The sequence below is a fragment of the Phoxinus phoxinus genome (assembly GCF_949152265.1).
Source record: "Phoxinus phoxinus genome assembly, chromosome: 7".
NCBI classification, from domain to species: Eukaryota; Metazoa; Chordata; class Actinopteri; order Cypriniformes; family Leuciscidae; genus Phoxinus; species Phoxinus phoxinus.
In genome coordinates, this window is record NC_136882.1 from 30291068 (window position 1) to 30304000 (window position 12933).

Sequence of the window (12933 nt, forward strand, 5' to 3'; positions counted from 1 at the left end):
TGCAGAAAGGGGACCTGTGCAGTTACATGGGCTCGATGGAGCCAGACAGGTCAGCAGTTATGACTTTGATCTATTCAATCATAAGAGTACTGAATGGAAATGGCTAGAGATGTCAGAGGATCTGAGCTCCATTAACCTGTCCTTGCCGGATCGCGTAGCAATGTCACAACAGCTGCTCACCTGCCAGGTTGGAGCACATAGGAGATGGTGCCAGTCATAATTAATCATGTAGCTCATTATACAAAGCGACTTACTGTACACTTAGTACATGAATTGCATGTTCAGTTCAGTTCAAGCTGTTTATTCATCTCGGAGAGTGACAATGTTTTGTCAATTGGTATGTGTAAAAAATAATATTATAAAAAATGTATTACGTTTTTACTTTATAAATGAAATAATTAGAGTTTTTTTGCTGTAATGTAAAAAAAAACAGTTTATTGTTAAAAACCCCTTCAGACATTAGCATCACATGTGTGAAACTAACAGCACATTTTCTGATGGTTCCTGGACAAAGTTGCTTTATTTATTGAGACTGGTGTTTTGTTATCCGTCTCCCTTTTCTTCTGCTTTAAAGTTTCATGTTACGAGTGCTTTTTCCTTACAAAAGGTTCTGAGCAATTTCTGTTTGGCAGTGACAAAAAGAAAAGCGTGCTGTATGTTTCCTGTTGGAAATTTGTAGCGCTATAAAAAATTCAGTTCTGTCTCTTGTTCTTCTTGTGCACTGCAGTGTAAAAATAACTTTCTTAAATGATGAAAAACTTTCTTAATAACAAATGTTTGAATAAAGTTTTTGCTTTAAAATGACATTGTTATACTTTTCTATTTAGATATTCACTTTTTTGGGTTGCGAAACTGCTACATTTGTGCCAGAGATATTCCAGTCAAATCAATGTCGAAGTTTTCCTTTAAGTTTGTCTCAGATCATGTTTCAGCTTTTATGACATCATGCAGTAGATTAAACAACACAGTAAAGTTTTGTTAAAAAAATGCCCCGCTAAGCCGACGCTGTTTAAATGAAGATTTTTTTTTATATATATAGAAATCTGATTTTTGTCCTATTCATTTTCTTTGTGCAAAACGTATAATAGAAGTTCCATTTAGCTCCTAACCGTATTGGCTTATTGAGGTAATTTAACATCATTTGGTCTGCTCCTGCATTCATTAATATGAATACTCTGGAGGCAAAAGGACCCTTTATCACTGACCATTATGGCCACCCACCCATTCTTTAATGTCACATCCAAAAAAGAAGAAAATAATGACTTTGAGAAGAGTCAGTAGAAGCAGAAAGCTGTGAACACACGATGAGGTGATCCAAATGTGTTTGACTTTGGAAGAGTTTAGCACATTCTTCGCTGTGCATGATTCATCTGTGCGTGTTATTCCAATAAAAATAATGGCGGTTACCAGGTTTATTCTTGCCTATTTCTTAGGTAAATCTTATTAAAGCAAAATGTATTGAAGATATTTAATTTAGAATAAAACGTATCGTCCCATTTGTTTATAACCACATTACCGTGCTATAAATAGTCAGCATGTGTAGCTGTTGAGGAAAACATAATAAAGAATACCAGTTACAGCAGCAATTGTTCTCCCCTCCATCCATGTTTAACATTTTTATGGCAGTATGGAAGATATCTGATCAATGGCATCTGGTTGCAGATGATATCAATAATTTCCAAGCACCTGTTATTTCAGAGCGCAAACACCGTCTCTTTTCCTCAGAGAAAAGGAGAGATTCTGTGCTGTAAAGGAGAGCGGTTTAAGAGAACTTAATGGTATCAAAATTATGTCGAGTTTCCATGTTGTACATACAACTTGAAAGAGCTTTCATGACCAATTTCCAACTCAAATGTATGATTCCGATAGCATGACCAGAGGTCACTTTGAAACAACAAACTAGAATCTGATGTGAAATTCATTGAGGAAATGTTTCCTCTTGATTGAATCATGTGTCTCTATAACATACGGAGTCACCTACAGTGACCTAGGAGAAAAAAAAAACCAAGACAACAAATCCGTGCCGTAATAAACCGTACCCATGAATTTCCAATCTGCGCACTCGGATTTGTAAACCGTACCTTCGTTTTTTCATACCTACAAATTACTAAACCATGCATACACTTTCGCAATCCGTTCCCACAGTTTTGTAATCCGTACGCACGGATATGAGGCCTTTCCTTCATTTTATAAATCTGTAGTCTACCGAAACAAGAAGAGAAAGAATCAAGCTACCGTTCTGTTAAAAAATCATTTGGATAAGCTATTGTTTAAAAAACATTTTGACGGCAAAAAGAATTAATCTTTGTCCCGCCAAAGGTTTATTAGATCATTTAATATGACGATATGTACCCGTACCCGCTGATAGCCGGCTGCTTTAAAATGCTCCTGTGAGTGTTTGTGTGATGAAACATCAAAGGTTTCTATTTACAACGTATTTTTGTGAGCCATGTACCCATTCACAGACATCTGTTAAATGCATGAACGCAATGGCCAATCAGATGTGTTTAAGTTAGTCAGGAGTTTAGTTCAGCACGAGTTTTGCACGCTCGTGAATCCTTTTATTATAACCAACAAAGTATAAACACGGTGTCAATATGATTCATTCATTGCACAGCTTCATTGATTATAACAAGAGTGCAGCTTTGTGTGCTTTACCTGCTACCTCACGTTGTGATTGACAGCTGTATTTAAATGTGCAATTGAAGTGATAACCATGGTAATTAATGGACGGAACAAACAATCTGATAAACTGGTTAGCGCTGTAATGAGCTTCTACCAACGGCTGAGGGTGTAACAACAATTTTGACAACTCTCTGTTCTGACCACGGTTTTCAATCCCTTTACCTACATTTTTTCCTCTTTTGGAAAGTCATCGAAATTATATTATAGATTATTTATTTTGCTTTAGGAGCAAATAGGAAAACAAAATCTATATTTGTCATAGTTTCAGTTTACTCAACTACCCAACGCTTATGAGAAGTTGAACCCATAGAAAGGTCCATTGAGTTGCATTTCACATGTGGAATTTTACTACATCTTTAGTTATAACTTCCTAAATAACTTAAACTTAAAGGATGTAGGCTACAACAAAATAAACACGTCACAATGAAAAAAAAAAAAAGAATGGTGCTACACATATTTTTACCCAAAATCCTTTTTCTCTCTTTGGAAATATGAAATATTTTGTGAGATCATCTTAGTGTAGGATCCCTGTATACGGAAGATATCGGATCAATGGCATCTGGCTGCAGATGATATCAATAATTTCCAAGCACCTGTTATTTCAGAGCGCAAACACCGCCTCTTTTCCTCCGAGAATAAAGCAGAGATGCTGTGCTGTAAAGGAGAGCTGTTTAAGGTTCTGAGACTTACTCATAATGGTTTGCTCATTTTGTAAGCATGCAAACAGTCTCTCCCGGTCTCCCTGTGGAGACCAAACACCAAAACTATTTCAGCTTTCTTCACAGACATCATAAGAGAACCGTGTTTATCTGATGTGCCCCAGTGTTTTTCACAGAGATCATTGGCTATATATTGAAAACAATTGTAAGCCATATGCGTTGGGTGCAGATGCAAACTGATTTCTTTAAGTAATCTGATAACTGAATTTCCAGTCTAATAAATTCTTTCCAAAATACTCCCAAACAAAATCTGTGTAACCGCTTTATGCAGAGTTATCCGTGAGTCTGTATCCATTCTGTAATTTACATATAAAATACATTAAAAAAACTGACATGACTACACCTCTTCTTGTATGTCTCCCATTTATTAATTAAAATAAATTTTGATAATTTGTTTGTGAGCCATAAAGTCAAAGTGGTATAAAAACAACTGATATACAATATTTCCATGGCCATGACACTGGATTTTACACCAGGTGTGTTAAAGAAGTTACAGTACAGTACTGGTGAAGACGCATTACTCTGCAGTTCCCGACTCTGTGCTGACAGCAGCACAAATTGATTCCACGAGGTTAGCAGAACCAGCCACAAAAGCATCTGTCTCGCTCCTCGCCACTGCTCTTTTCCGATTCTGCCCCTACCTTCAGCATACGGCTGAGTCCTGGCATGACGCCAGCTGGCCACTCAGGGGAGGACAGCGGTGGTCATCTGTCAGTGCCAGTCTGTCAGCAGATAGTGGCTGATGGATGGAGCCGCGTGCTCGTCAATAAAACACACTTTGAAATGATTGCAGTGCTGTGCAAAGACCAAGCTGTAGTGCAGCGGGCTCTGGCCTTCACCCTTCATCTCCAAGCATTGCCCTGCTGGACTCATGCGGGTAGATTGAGATAAGTTTGGCTTTTATGCTGAAGAACAAGTATGTATTGTCTTCAACAGGGAGATGACATCATTCACCCTGAGCTTGGAAAAACCGAACACATGGTTCACCCAAATGCAATCCCTGTAATTTACCTCATATCATCCCAAACATAAAACTTTTTAAAGGTCATTTCTTTGTCTGTACTAAAGCGTAAAAATACCATAACACACTTGCAGAGATTTAGGAAACATGCTGGTTCACAACATACTTGTTCTGTGTCCGAATGTTTTTGTTTCTGTCTCTGCAATCCCGCCGACTTTACCCAATAGTATCGACACATCCCGGAAACCAGTGTATTGCAGCCATGAAGACAGCAAATGAACTGGGCAGATTCTACCGGAAATAAAAAGCTCTATGACCAGTCCTCAATCTAGCCGTGTTGGAGGGGGTGGGGGAAACAATTCTCTCCAATATTTTGCATTTGGACTGCAGTACCAATTTCCACCGCTAGCTGTTAATATTACATACTGCACCTTTAATGCATAGTTCTGGTTCCGGTTGAAAAAAATTAGTTGGTCACTGGAAAAATTGTGGACTGGAGCTTTCAGGCTCCAAAAAGGGGTCCATCCTACTTAGTCACATAATAACTGTTCTGATCAAAAGTAATTGTTCACTGAAAATCTTGACATCCACCCATGGGCACATTCATGAGATAAAAAAGTAATGTTCAATTAGCAAAATGTTCTTTTGAGCCAGATCATTTCAATGAATAGTTTGATCCAACTCACAAAATATGAAAACAACTCGTTCACAAAATTGACTGGTCCGATTCCCATTCAACTCTATGATCCGGTCACAGTGGCACTGGAGGAGAATATTTTCAGTGGATAACAGTTTACATTTTTAGCTTTTACTCTAAAAGGCTAGGAATACTTGGAATTACTACTACACTAGTCTGGTTAAACTTGAAAGCTTCAGACCCCATTCATTGTTACTGCCTGGAAAAGAGCAACCTCTGCACTGTAATGAAAACATTTTTCTTTTGTGTTTCACAGAAGAAAAAGTCAGATCGGTTTGAACCGACATGAAGGTTTTCATTTTTGGGTGAACTATTCCTTTGACTGAATGGAGCAAACATCAAAACTGTTGAAACTAGAATTATTGATCATCCAAACAACTATATAAAGAGACTTTGCCGGTTCCTATCGACTCTCACTCATTCAAAACTCTAGACCATCTTCTTTAAAAATAAGAGAAACTTACAGTCCGAGCAGTGAATAAACTCCCCACACTCACGGGGTAAATCTTGGATGGTGATGCCAACTTTAATATTAATGCCATCAGGTTGAGTGAAAAGGGCAAACACGGCTTCATGTCGAAGACCAACATCTATTTTTCTCTCTAGTGTGAAGGGGAAAACGGTGTGCACGTGTTGTCAGCATTTAGCTCCAATTTTCCTCAGCCTGCCAAGCAAATCCCTACACATACAAATGGGAGTGTATGATAGCCAACCTGACACTGGATTGAAAAACATGACAATTTGAAAACGCTTACCTTTCACTCTGCGGGAGACAGCGAGGTGACCTAGATTGATGCAGTGTGGGAGTAGTTGGGAAAGGACGAAACAGCTCATGTTAGACCGGGTTGGCATCAAGGTTTATTATCTTTTACAATGTACAATATACAAAAATATAGAGTACCAAAAATTCACAGTGTCTAAAAGGCAGTGATTACAGTCTACATCGCATATCTAACCACCAGGTCAGTTGCATAGAAGGGCACCAAGCCTTGCAGGGATGGAGCGCCTCATTGCGTCGTCTGGCTTTATGCGTGTTCCATAGCGGAGATACTCCTTTCAAGACCCGACTTACACAGAGCAGCCGCATTTGACCAACGTATTATCTGGGCAGGCACATGGGAGCGAATCTGGGGATTTAGTTTGACCTTCTAACTTTAAATAAGAGCTTAGAGTCTTGCCTATTCTTGATTTATTTTCATGCATACAGTGGAGTCAAAAAGCCTTTGAAAGACATTTTAAATCTGTGATTTACTTCAGGTAAAAAAAAAAAGTTTTTAGACTGAATAAGAATACATAGAAAAAGTTTTTTTTTTCAATTCAACTTTCCATTCCAAATTATACTAATAACATTATTTGCAATTATAATTAGGCTACATAAATGCAAAATAGGAACAATTTGAGTAATGCTCTGAAATTTTTGGACCCTCTATAGAAAATGTATCTGTAAAGTCTCGGTGTGTGAGCCACAAAAATAGTCAAAAAATTAAACGAGTATGAAGTAAAAAAAAAAAAAAAAAAAAACCTCTGCATTAAATACTTTGAACAGGATCCAACAGCGTCAAAACAATTCGAGGCAAATGTATTTGAATGAGTATGATATTTAAGTGCCTTAATTGATGTAACATTTGTAAACCAAACATAAAAAATCATCAATTCATATGAATTATGCCCAAATTCATAAAAAATAACAACATTCTCTAATAGTTTTGTAGGGACTGTAGTGTATCATCCTTGATGTTATCAGGGTTGGTCAACAAGATGGGTCTCTCTACTGCAGTTGAACTCTGGACATGACAGGCTCCATCCCCACACAATCCCTATGGTTGGTATATTTACACCGCTGCGGCACGTATTATTTTACAACTATAAGGCGTTTAAAAAACAGTGTTAGCTTTACAATATACATGTACATTATACTAACCTTTGCGTGGCGTTACTTTTTTTGTGGTGGGACATTACTTAGTTACAACCCATGTACTCATGCTTAGCTGAAAGCATGGTTGGCTTAGCATTCAATAAATGAGCTTGATAAAATAGCTTAGTTTAGTTTTCAATGCCCTTTAGAAACCAAGTATACCATAAATACTCCATCCTGGTGAGAGTTGCCATTCCTGAAACGCTTTTATCGATAACTGAAAAGTTGCATCTGGAATGTGGGCGTGATGCCGCTGGGAAGCATGTCAACACATGAGCAAAACAAGATCTGAGTTGGGCACATAGTGCTGCACACAGATTATATTTTCCTATATTGTTTGATGTGACAAAAACCGTGATCCATTGATCATTTCTGTGAGAGTTGTTGACTCAATTTTATGAATATGTGATGCTCATATACCGATGTACGCCTTCGCTCGTTTCTCTGATGAATGTGATGATGGTTAGGAATACACCATCTGGAAACAATAATAAAAAATAATATATGAAATGTTCTGTATAGCTCCATCAATGTTTGAACTCGTCCTCTTAAATAAACTCTATTGTCCATCTATCCTACAACTGCTGAATAGTTCCCTCTTTAAAATAACCGTAGAAAACAAGTGCCAAGCTATCAGTATTTCCTACATTTTTTTCATAATAAAATATAGTCCGTCTCGGTTTGAACCCAGTCATATTTAATATGACCACCGGGACTTACAGTAACAGAGTAGAACATGTTTGCTTCAGACCTAAGCATATTCCATGTTGGTGCAATATTCCTCAATTCCCATGCATTCGCAAGTAAAAAAAGGTGTTTCAACTTTTTTAGGGGAAGAATAAGGCATTCTTCTGTCCTTATGCTTTGACCGTGCTGAAAATCTATATTTCGTTTCTGATAAGAGTCCGTTCTGAATAGCATCCTATTTTAAGCTGTTCTTTTTCTTGCAGCTTGGTTGCGAACTCATATCCGAACAGTCCACCCAGGAGATGCATTGATCCTGCGACTCGTCCTCTTTTGTTAGAGATTTGCCTTTCAAAGGTCGGAAGTCAGTGGGAAGTCCTTACATTTGCATCCAAAGGTAACAATACCACCGTTCTAACCAAACCTGATAATGTCACCATTGATTGCTCTCTTTTGTCTGGTGTCCGGCTATTCTTCTCTTATGTAGTTTTAAAAAGAACTGCCACAGCGCGGCAGATTGCATTCCCGTAATGAATATTGCTAGAGTTGTACGGGATGCCAGCACAATTTTCTCTTCCCACCTTCAGCTTCAGCAAAATCTCCTTCCAGTAACGGGAGTTCTGCAGAGATCAATCAAGACATCCGTTTATCAAAGTCAGTGTAGCTACACAATCTTTAAAAAGTGCTGTTTGAGTCACTGGACTTTTCCCCCTTTTAAGTCAAGGCATGACTTAGGAGACACAGTCTTCAGGGGAGAGAGTTTAGGGGGGAAAAATCAGCTGGAATGTTGGAACAAGCACCACATCGGGTGCAGAGTGTCTGGGTGGGAAAAGGGAGGTGAGCGGCCTTGTCACCATGGCGATAAAGCTACGGATGGGCACACATGTCTCAGCTGTGGTTATAGGTTCTGCAGGGAGAGGGTGAGGAGTCTGGGCGGTAGTCGTATTTGCCCAGCGCTGCGGGGTAGTACGTGGTGGTGTACACATTTGTCTGCTGAAGTGGAGTAGGGAAGTAGTTGGTCCTCTCATCCGGCAACAAATTGTTCTTATTCAGAGTCTGTAGAGAAACAATATAAAGGAGAGTTACATGAGCTGAGAGGCAAATCAATCTCTGAGATGAAACACGGGGTTGTAATATCTGCGCCACTATTGTGTTTGAGCAGCCCAAAAAAGCATTAGCTCAACCAATGGCATGAGTTTGAACAGTAGATTGTGTAGGCTTTGCAATGAACTACACCTATGGACCAGAATATTCCACAGACCTTCAAGTGGGGGCTATTGAACAACACCGAGAACGGACAGCAACATGCTAAAAACCACTCAGGACACAAAATCCAGAACACTGTAGAAAAGAAATTTGGTTCTTTTTTTTTTGCCATTCGGTTTGGGGTCACTAGTGGAGCAGAAATTACAAACTGCACCTTTAAATATGTAACGCACCACTGAATGGAACCCAGAAGATAAGCTGTACAATTCAAAAGTGGTGAACTTGTGGGTCATGGATGAAAGTAGCAGCGTATGAAGTGTAGTGCTCTCGAGAAATATCATTTATCTAGCTCCAAAAAACCTGCAGCTCAGTTACTGGGGGAGTGAAGCTATAAAACACACAAGATTGATTTGAGTGACTCACCGTAGCCGAGAACTGCTGTGCAACAATTAAACTTTTCAATACCTGGCAAACAATAGCTCTACAAAAGGACTGAGATCTCCATTTTTAGTCTGAACAAGATAGATGGAATTGCCGTTTTATCCAAAAGTCAATGAGTGACAACAAGTGAATGTTTGTCTACTGTTACGAAACCAAATGACATCTTCCTGACTGTGGTATCTTCTGCAGACTTCCGACAAACAGCTCCCTGCGCAAAATCAGAATATTCATCCTGATTTACAACGTGGCTCTCAGCGGATGCTTATTCAAACACCCATCAATCAGAGGGAGTCCGTGTCACACGGTTAATATCACACCGCCATCTGTGCACCGACGTGACCTGGGAACGCATAGACAGAGGCCTGAGTGACGATCTTTTTCAGCGGGCGCTTCTTTCTCCATCCACTCGCATTGCCCAAGTCTCATAATGAGTTTCGAGTGAGTACTGGTCATGCAGAAGATCGATGGAAAAAGTGGCAAAAGGCTCGCACAGGTGTCACAGCAAGGACACGAGGTGGAAGGAGAGCGAGCCGAGCCAAACTAATTGGATGAGCTCGACGATCAGTCACAACCAGCTGTGGGAGTCCACTGAGCGGCTGCTGCTTAAACAGCCTAATGGAGCCCATTAATAAAGACGGAGTGTGTGCCAGGAGCCAGAAGAGACGGCTAAACAAGCGGCCGCGGGGAGAGGGAAACCAGCGGTAATCTCCAAACTATCAGTTATCTAGTGATGCTCATTTTGGACTAAACAAACGAGCGTGCTCTCCGGCTGAGTTTGGTTTTCTTGACTGCTCACAACTTTTTCTGCTAGCTCATCTGTGGGAAAACGTAAAGGTGAAATATGTCATGTTTTGATGTTAAAATACTCAGCTTAATATGCAAACACTATATAAAAGGCATTTGTTAGGCGCGTAAACGCTGTCTCTCTGGCGCCATCAAAACACTAAGCGGCCTGACCAGACCAACATCCGCAAAATAGATTTAAATATAGTTAAATGTGTAGAACGGAGCTGTTAAACACTCTTTTAAGTAGCTGAAGCCAAAATAAATAACAATATAAACAGGACATGCAATCTGTCAAAATCCACTGAGATTTATGTGGAATTGTCCAGCCATATATTCCACGCTGCCTACATTAGAAACTTATCTTCAGACTCACACAGAATCTGCACAGATCTACTATGGCCGTTATTCTTAAAGTTATACATATCTCTGCCTTTTGAGTGTCCATTAATTATTATTATTATTTAATTTGATTATGGATTTAGCTACAGTATCAATGGGAGTGCAGTATTCTGAGCTCAATTTTAGTTTAAATCCACCAAAATTCAGAACAGAAAATACAATAAAAGGCTGCAGATTGACACCATATGAATATACATTACCATGCAAAAGTTTGGGATCAGTAAGTTTCTTATCCTCACCCAGGTTGAAATGATTTGATCAAAAATATAGTAAAGACATTTTGAAATATTATCACTGTGGCAAAAATGGCAAAAGGAGATTTTTTAATCTTCATGTGTCACAATCCCTCAAAAATCATTATAATATGCTGATTTGGTGATAAAGAAACATTTCTTATTATTATCACTGTTGAAACTAGTGCTGCTTAATATTTTTGTGGAAATAGGGATACTGAACATGTTTTCTAGGAATCTTTGATGAATAGAAAGTTCATAAGAACATCATGAAATGGAAATCTTTTGTCCCAATCACCTCTCCCATCACTCTTGCGAGCTAATGGCTGCTATTGGAAGCGAAGCGGAAAAAGCCAGACTCTGGATAAATACGCCCAAGAGCAAGATCCTTTGTATATGCTACGTCTGCGCACATATTCCAGTACACATTGACCAACAGCCTCTGGACGAAGTTGATCAGTTTACTTATCTCGGCAGAGTTGTGACGGCGGACGGCGGCTCAGACCAAGACGTCGCGAGTCGACTTGGGAAGGCCACGGCGGTTATGTGGCAACTATGGCCAATCTGGATGTATAATGCAATTGTCCTAGGAACAAAAATCCGACTTCTAAATTCAATCTTCATCCCCACAGACATCTACACGAGTGAGACCTGGAAATTGTAGGCAAGCATCACCAAACGTCTAAACGTCTTCCAACAACGATGTCTTCGGTCTCATACTGTAACCATGTCAGCAAAAAGAAAATATACAGACCGAACAACTGAAGCAAGGACACCCGAGAAAACAAGGCGGCGTACATTCATCGAAGACTTACGCGCCGTTGACCTACCATGGGACGAAGCCGAAACAGTTGCGACTGATCGAGCCCGCTGGAGATTGCTTAGCGCCCAATGCGCCGCACGGCGCAGGCGGATCTAAGTCTAAGTAAAACAACAACAACAACAACAACTATTAGTTATTTTCATGGACCGCAGAGTGCATTTGGGACACATCAGGCCCATACCGACAAGAAGTATTAATCCCCCCCATCCTACTTTTAGCAACTACATTGTAAGCCACAATAATTCATTGCACATCTTACTGAAAGTCTTGCACATTGTGAATAAAAATATGCATGACTGTAGCAAATAGCCGCTGATAACTGCAATATGTGACTTTGCAAGGATGTTACACGTCGTTATAGCTAATGAATTCAAAACACATCCCTGACAAATCAAAAAATCTCCCTGCTTCATGCTAAACATTCCCACATAATGTAATTCCTTCGATTTACACTTCAATTATCAATCACTCAATAGAATCAGAGGTAATTCCTTGTGATACGGGCCATGGACTGCTCCTGGGCAAAAAAACTGCAAAAATGGCTAAATATTTAGTGGTCTTTTAATGGCCTTAATCATTTTAATCACAATTCAATCACTGGTCAGGAAATACAGTACTGTATAAAACTGTATATAAAGTAACTTAGCACGGAATAGCCTTCCCCAACTTGCAGACAGCTTTTTACAGGAAAAGGGTCAGTGTTGTTCCACTCAATGTTAATGGGTTTAAACAGTTCATGAGTAGTAGAAAAATGTCTCCCAGTTCGTTCGAGTTTAATGTGAGACCAAAGATTCACTATGGGGTTACAATCTGGACTCTAACCAGGCCAAAACATGAGCTTGTCATGAACATTGGTTGTCTTTGCAATTTGGGGAGGATTTGTCTCGTTGAAAAATAAGATCTGATCATTCCTGTTTAGATAACAACTTTTCATTTGTGGGAAGAAAGCCATTCTGCAATATCCTCCTGTACTCCAAAGCATTACATGACTCTTCTCTGTGAAGCAGCTCACCAATACCAGCAGCTAAAAAGGCTCCCCACACAATGACACCTCCTCCTTCATGCTTCACTGTGGTAGACATGCATTTATTATTATATTTCTGTCCAGATTTTTGAAGACACCGCTCTGGAGCATCACCATGCAATTTGTTTCAATGTGATTCATCACTCCACATATTCTGGCAAAAACGTCCTTCTCTATTGGATTTTTTTTTTTTTTTGACAGCAATGGCTTTTTAAGTAGTGTATTTGCTTAAATTTAGCTCATTTCCTGACCAAAAATGTGTGGTTAAGACTATTAAAAGCTTAGCGTTTAGCCATTTTGGGGTTGGCCCTTTTGTTTTGTTTTTGCCCAGGGGTGTACATCTAATATGGGTAAGATTAA

At 39.4% G+C, this 12933-nt stretch overlaps 1 protein-coding gene across 4 annotated transcripts in view; it reads right to left on the reverse strand.

The window, feature by feature from the left end:
- Positions 1-5902: 5902 nt before the first annotated feature.
- The window catches only part of sema5ba (sema domain, seven thrombospondin repeats (type 1 and type 1-like), transmembrane domain (TM) and short cytoplasmic domain, (semaphorin) 5Ba), a 141392-nt gene continuing 134361 nt past the window's right edge, over positions 5903-12933 (reverse strand). For all 4 annotated transcript variants that reach the window (XM_079618762.1, XM_079618761.1, XM_079618760.1 and 1 more), the window contains one exon: positions 5903-8717. In XM_079618762.1, coding sequence (XP_079474888.1) covers positions 8550-8717 — 168 coding nt within the window. In that variant the 3' untranslated portion in view covers positions 5903-8549. The remainder of the gene's footprint in view (positions 8718-12933) is intronic.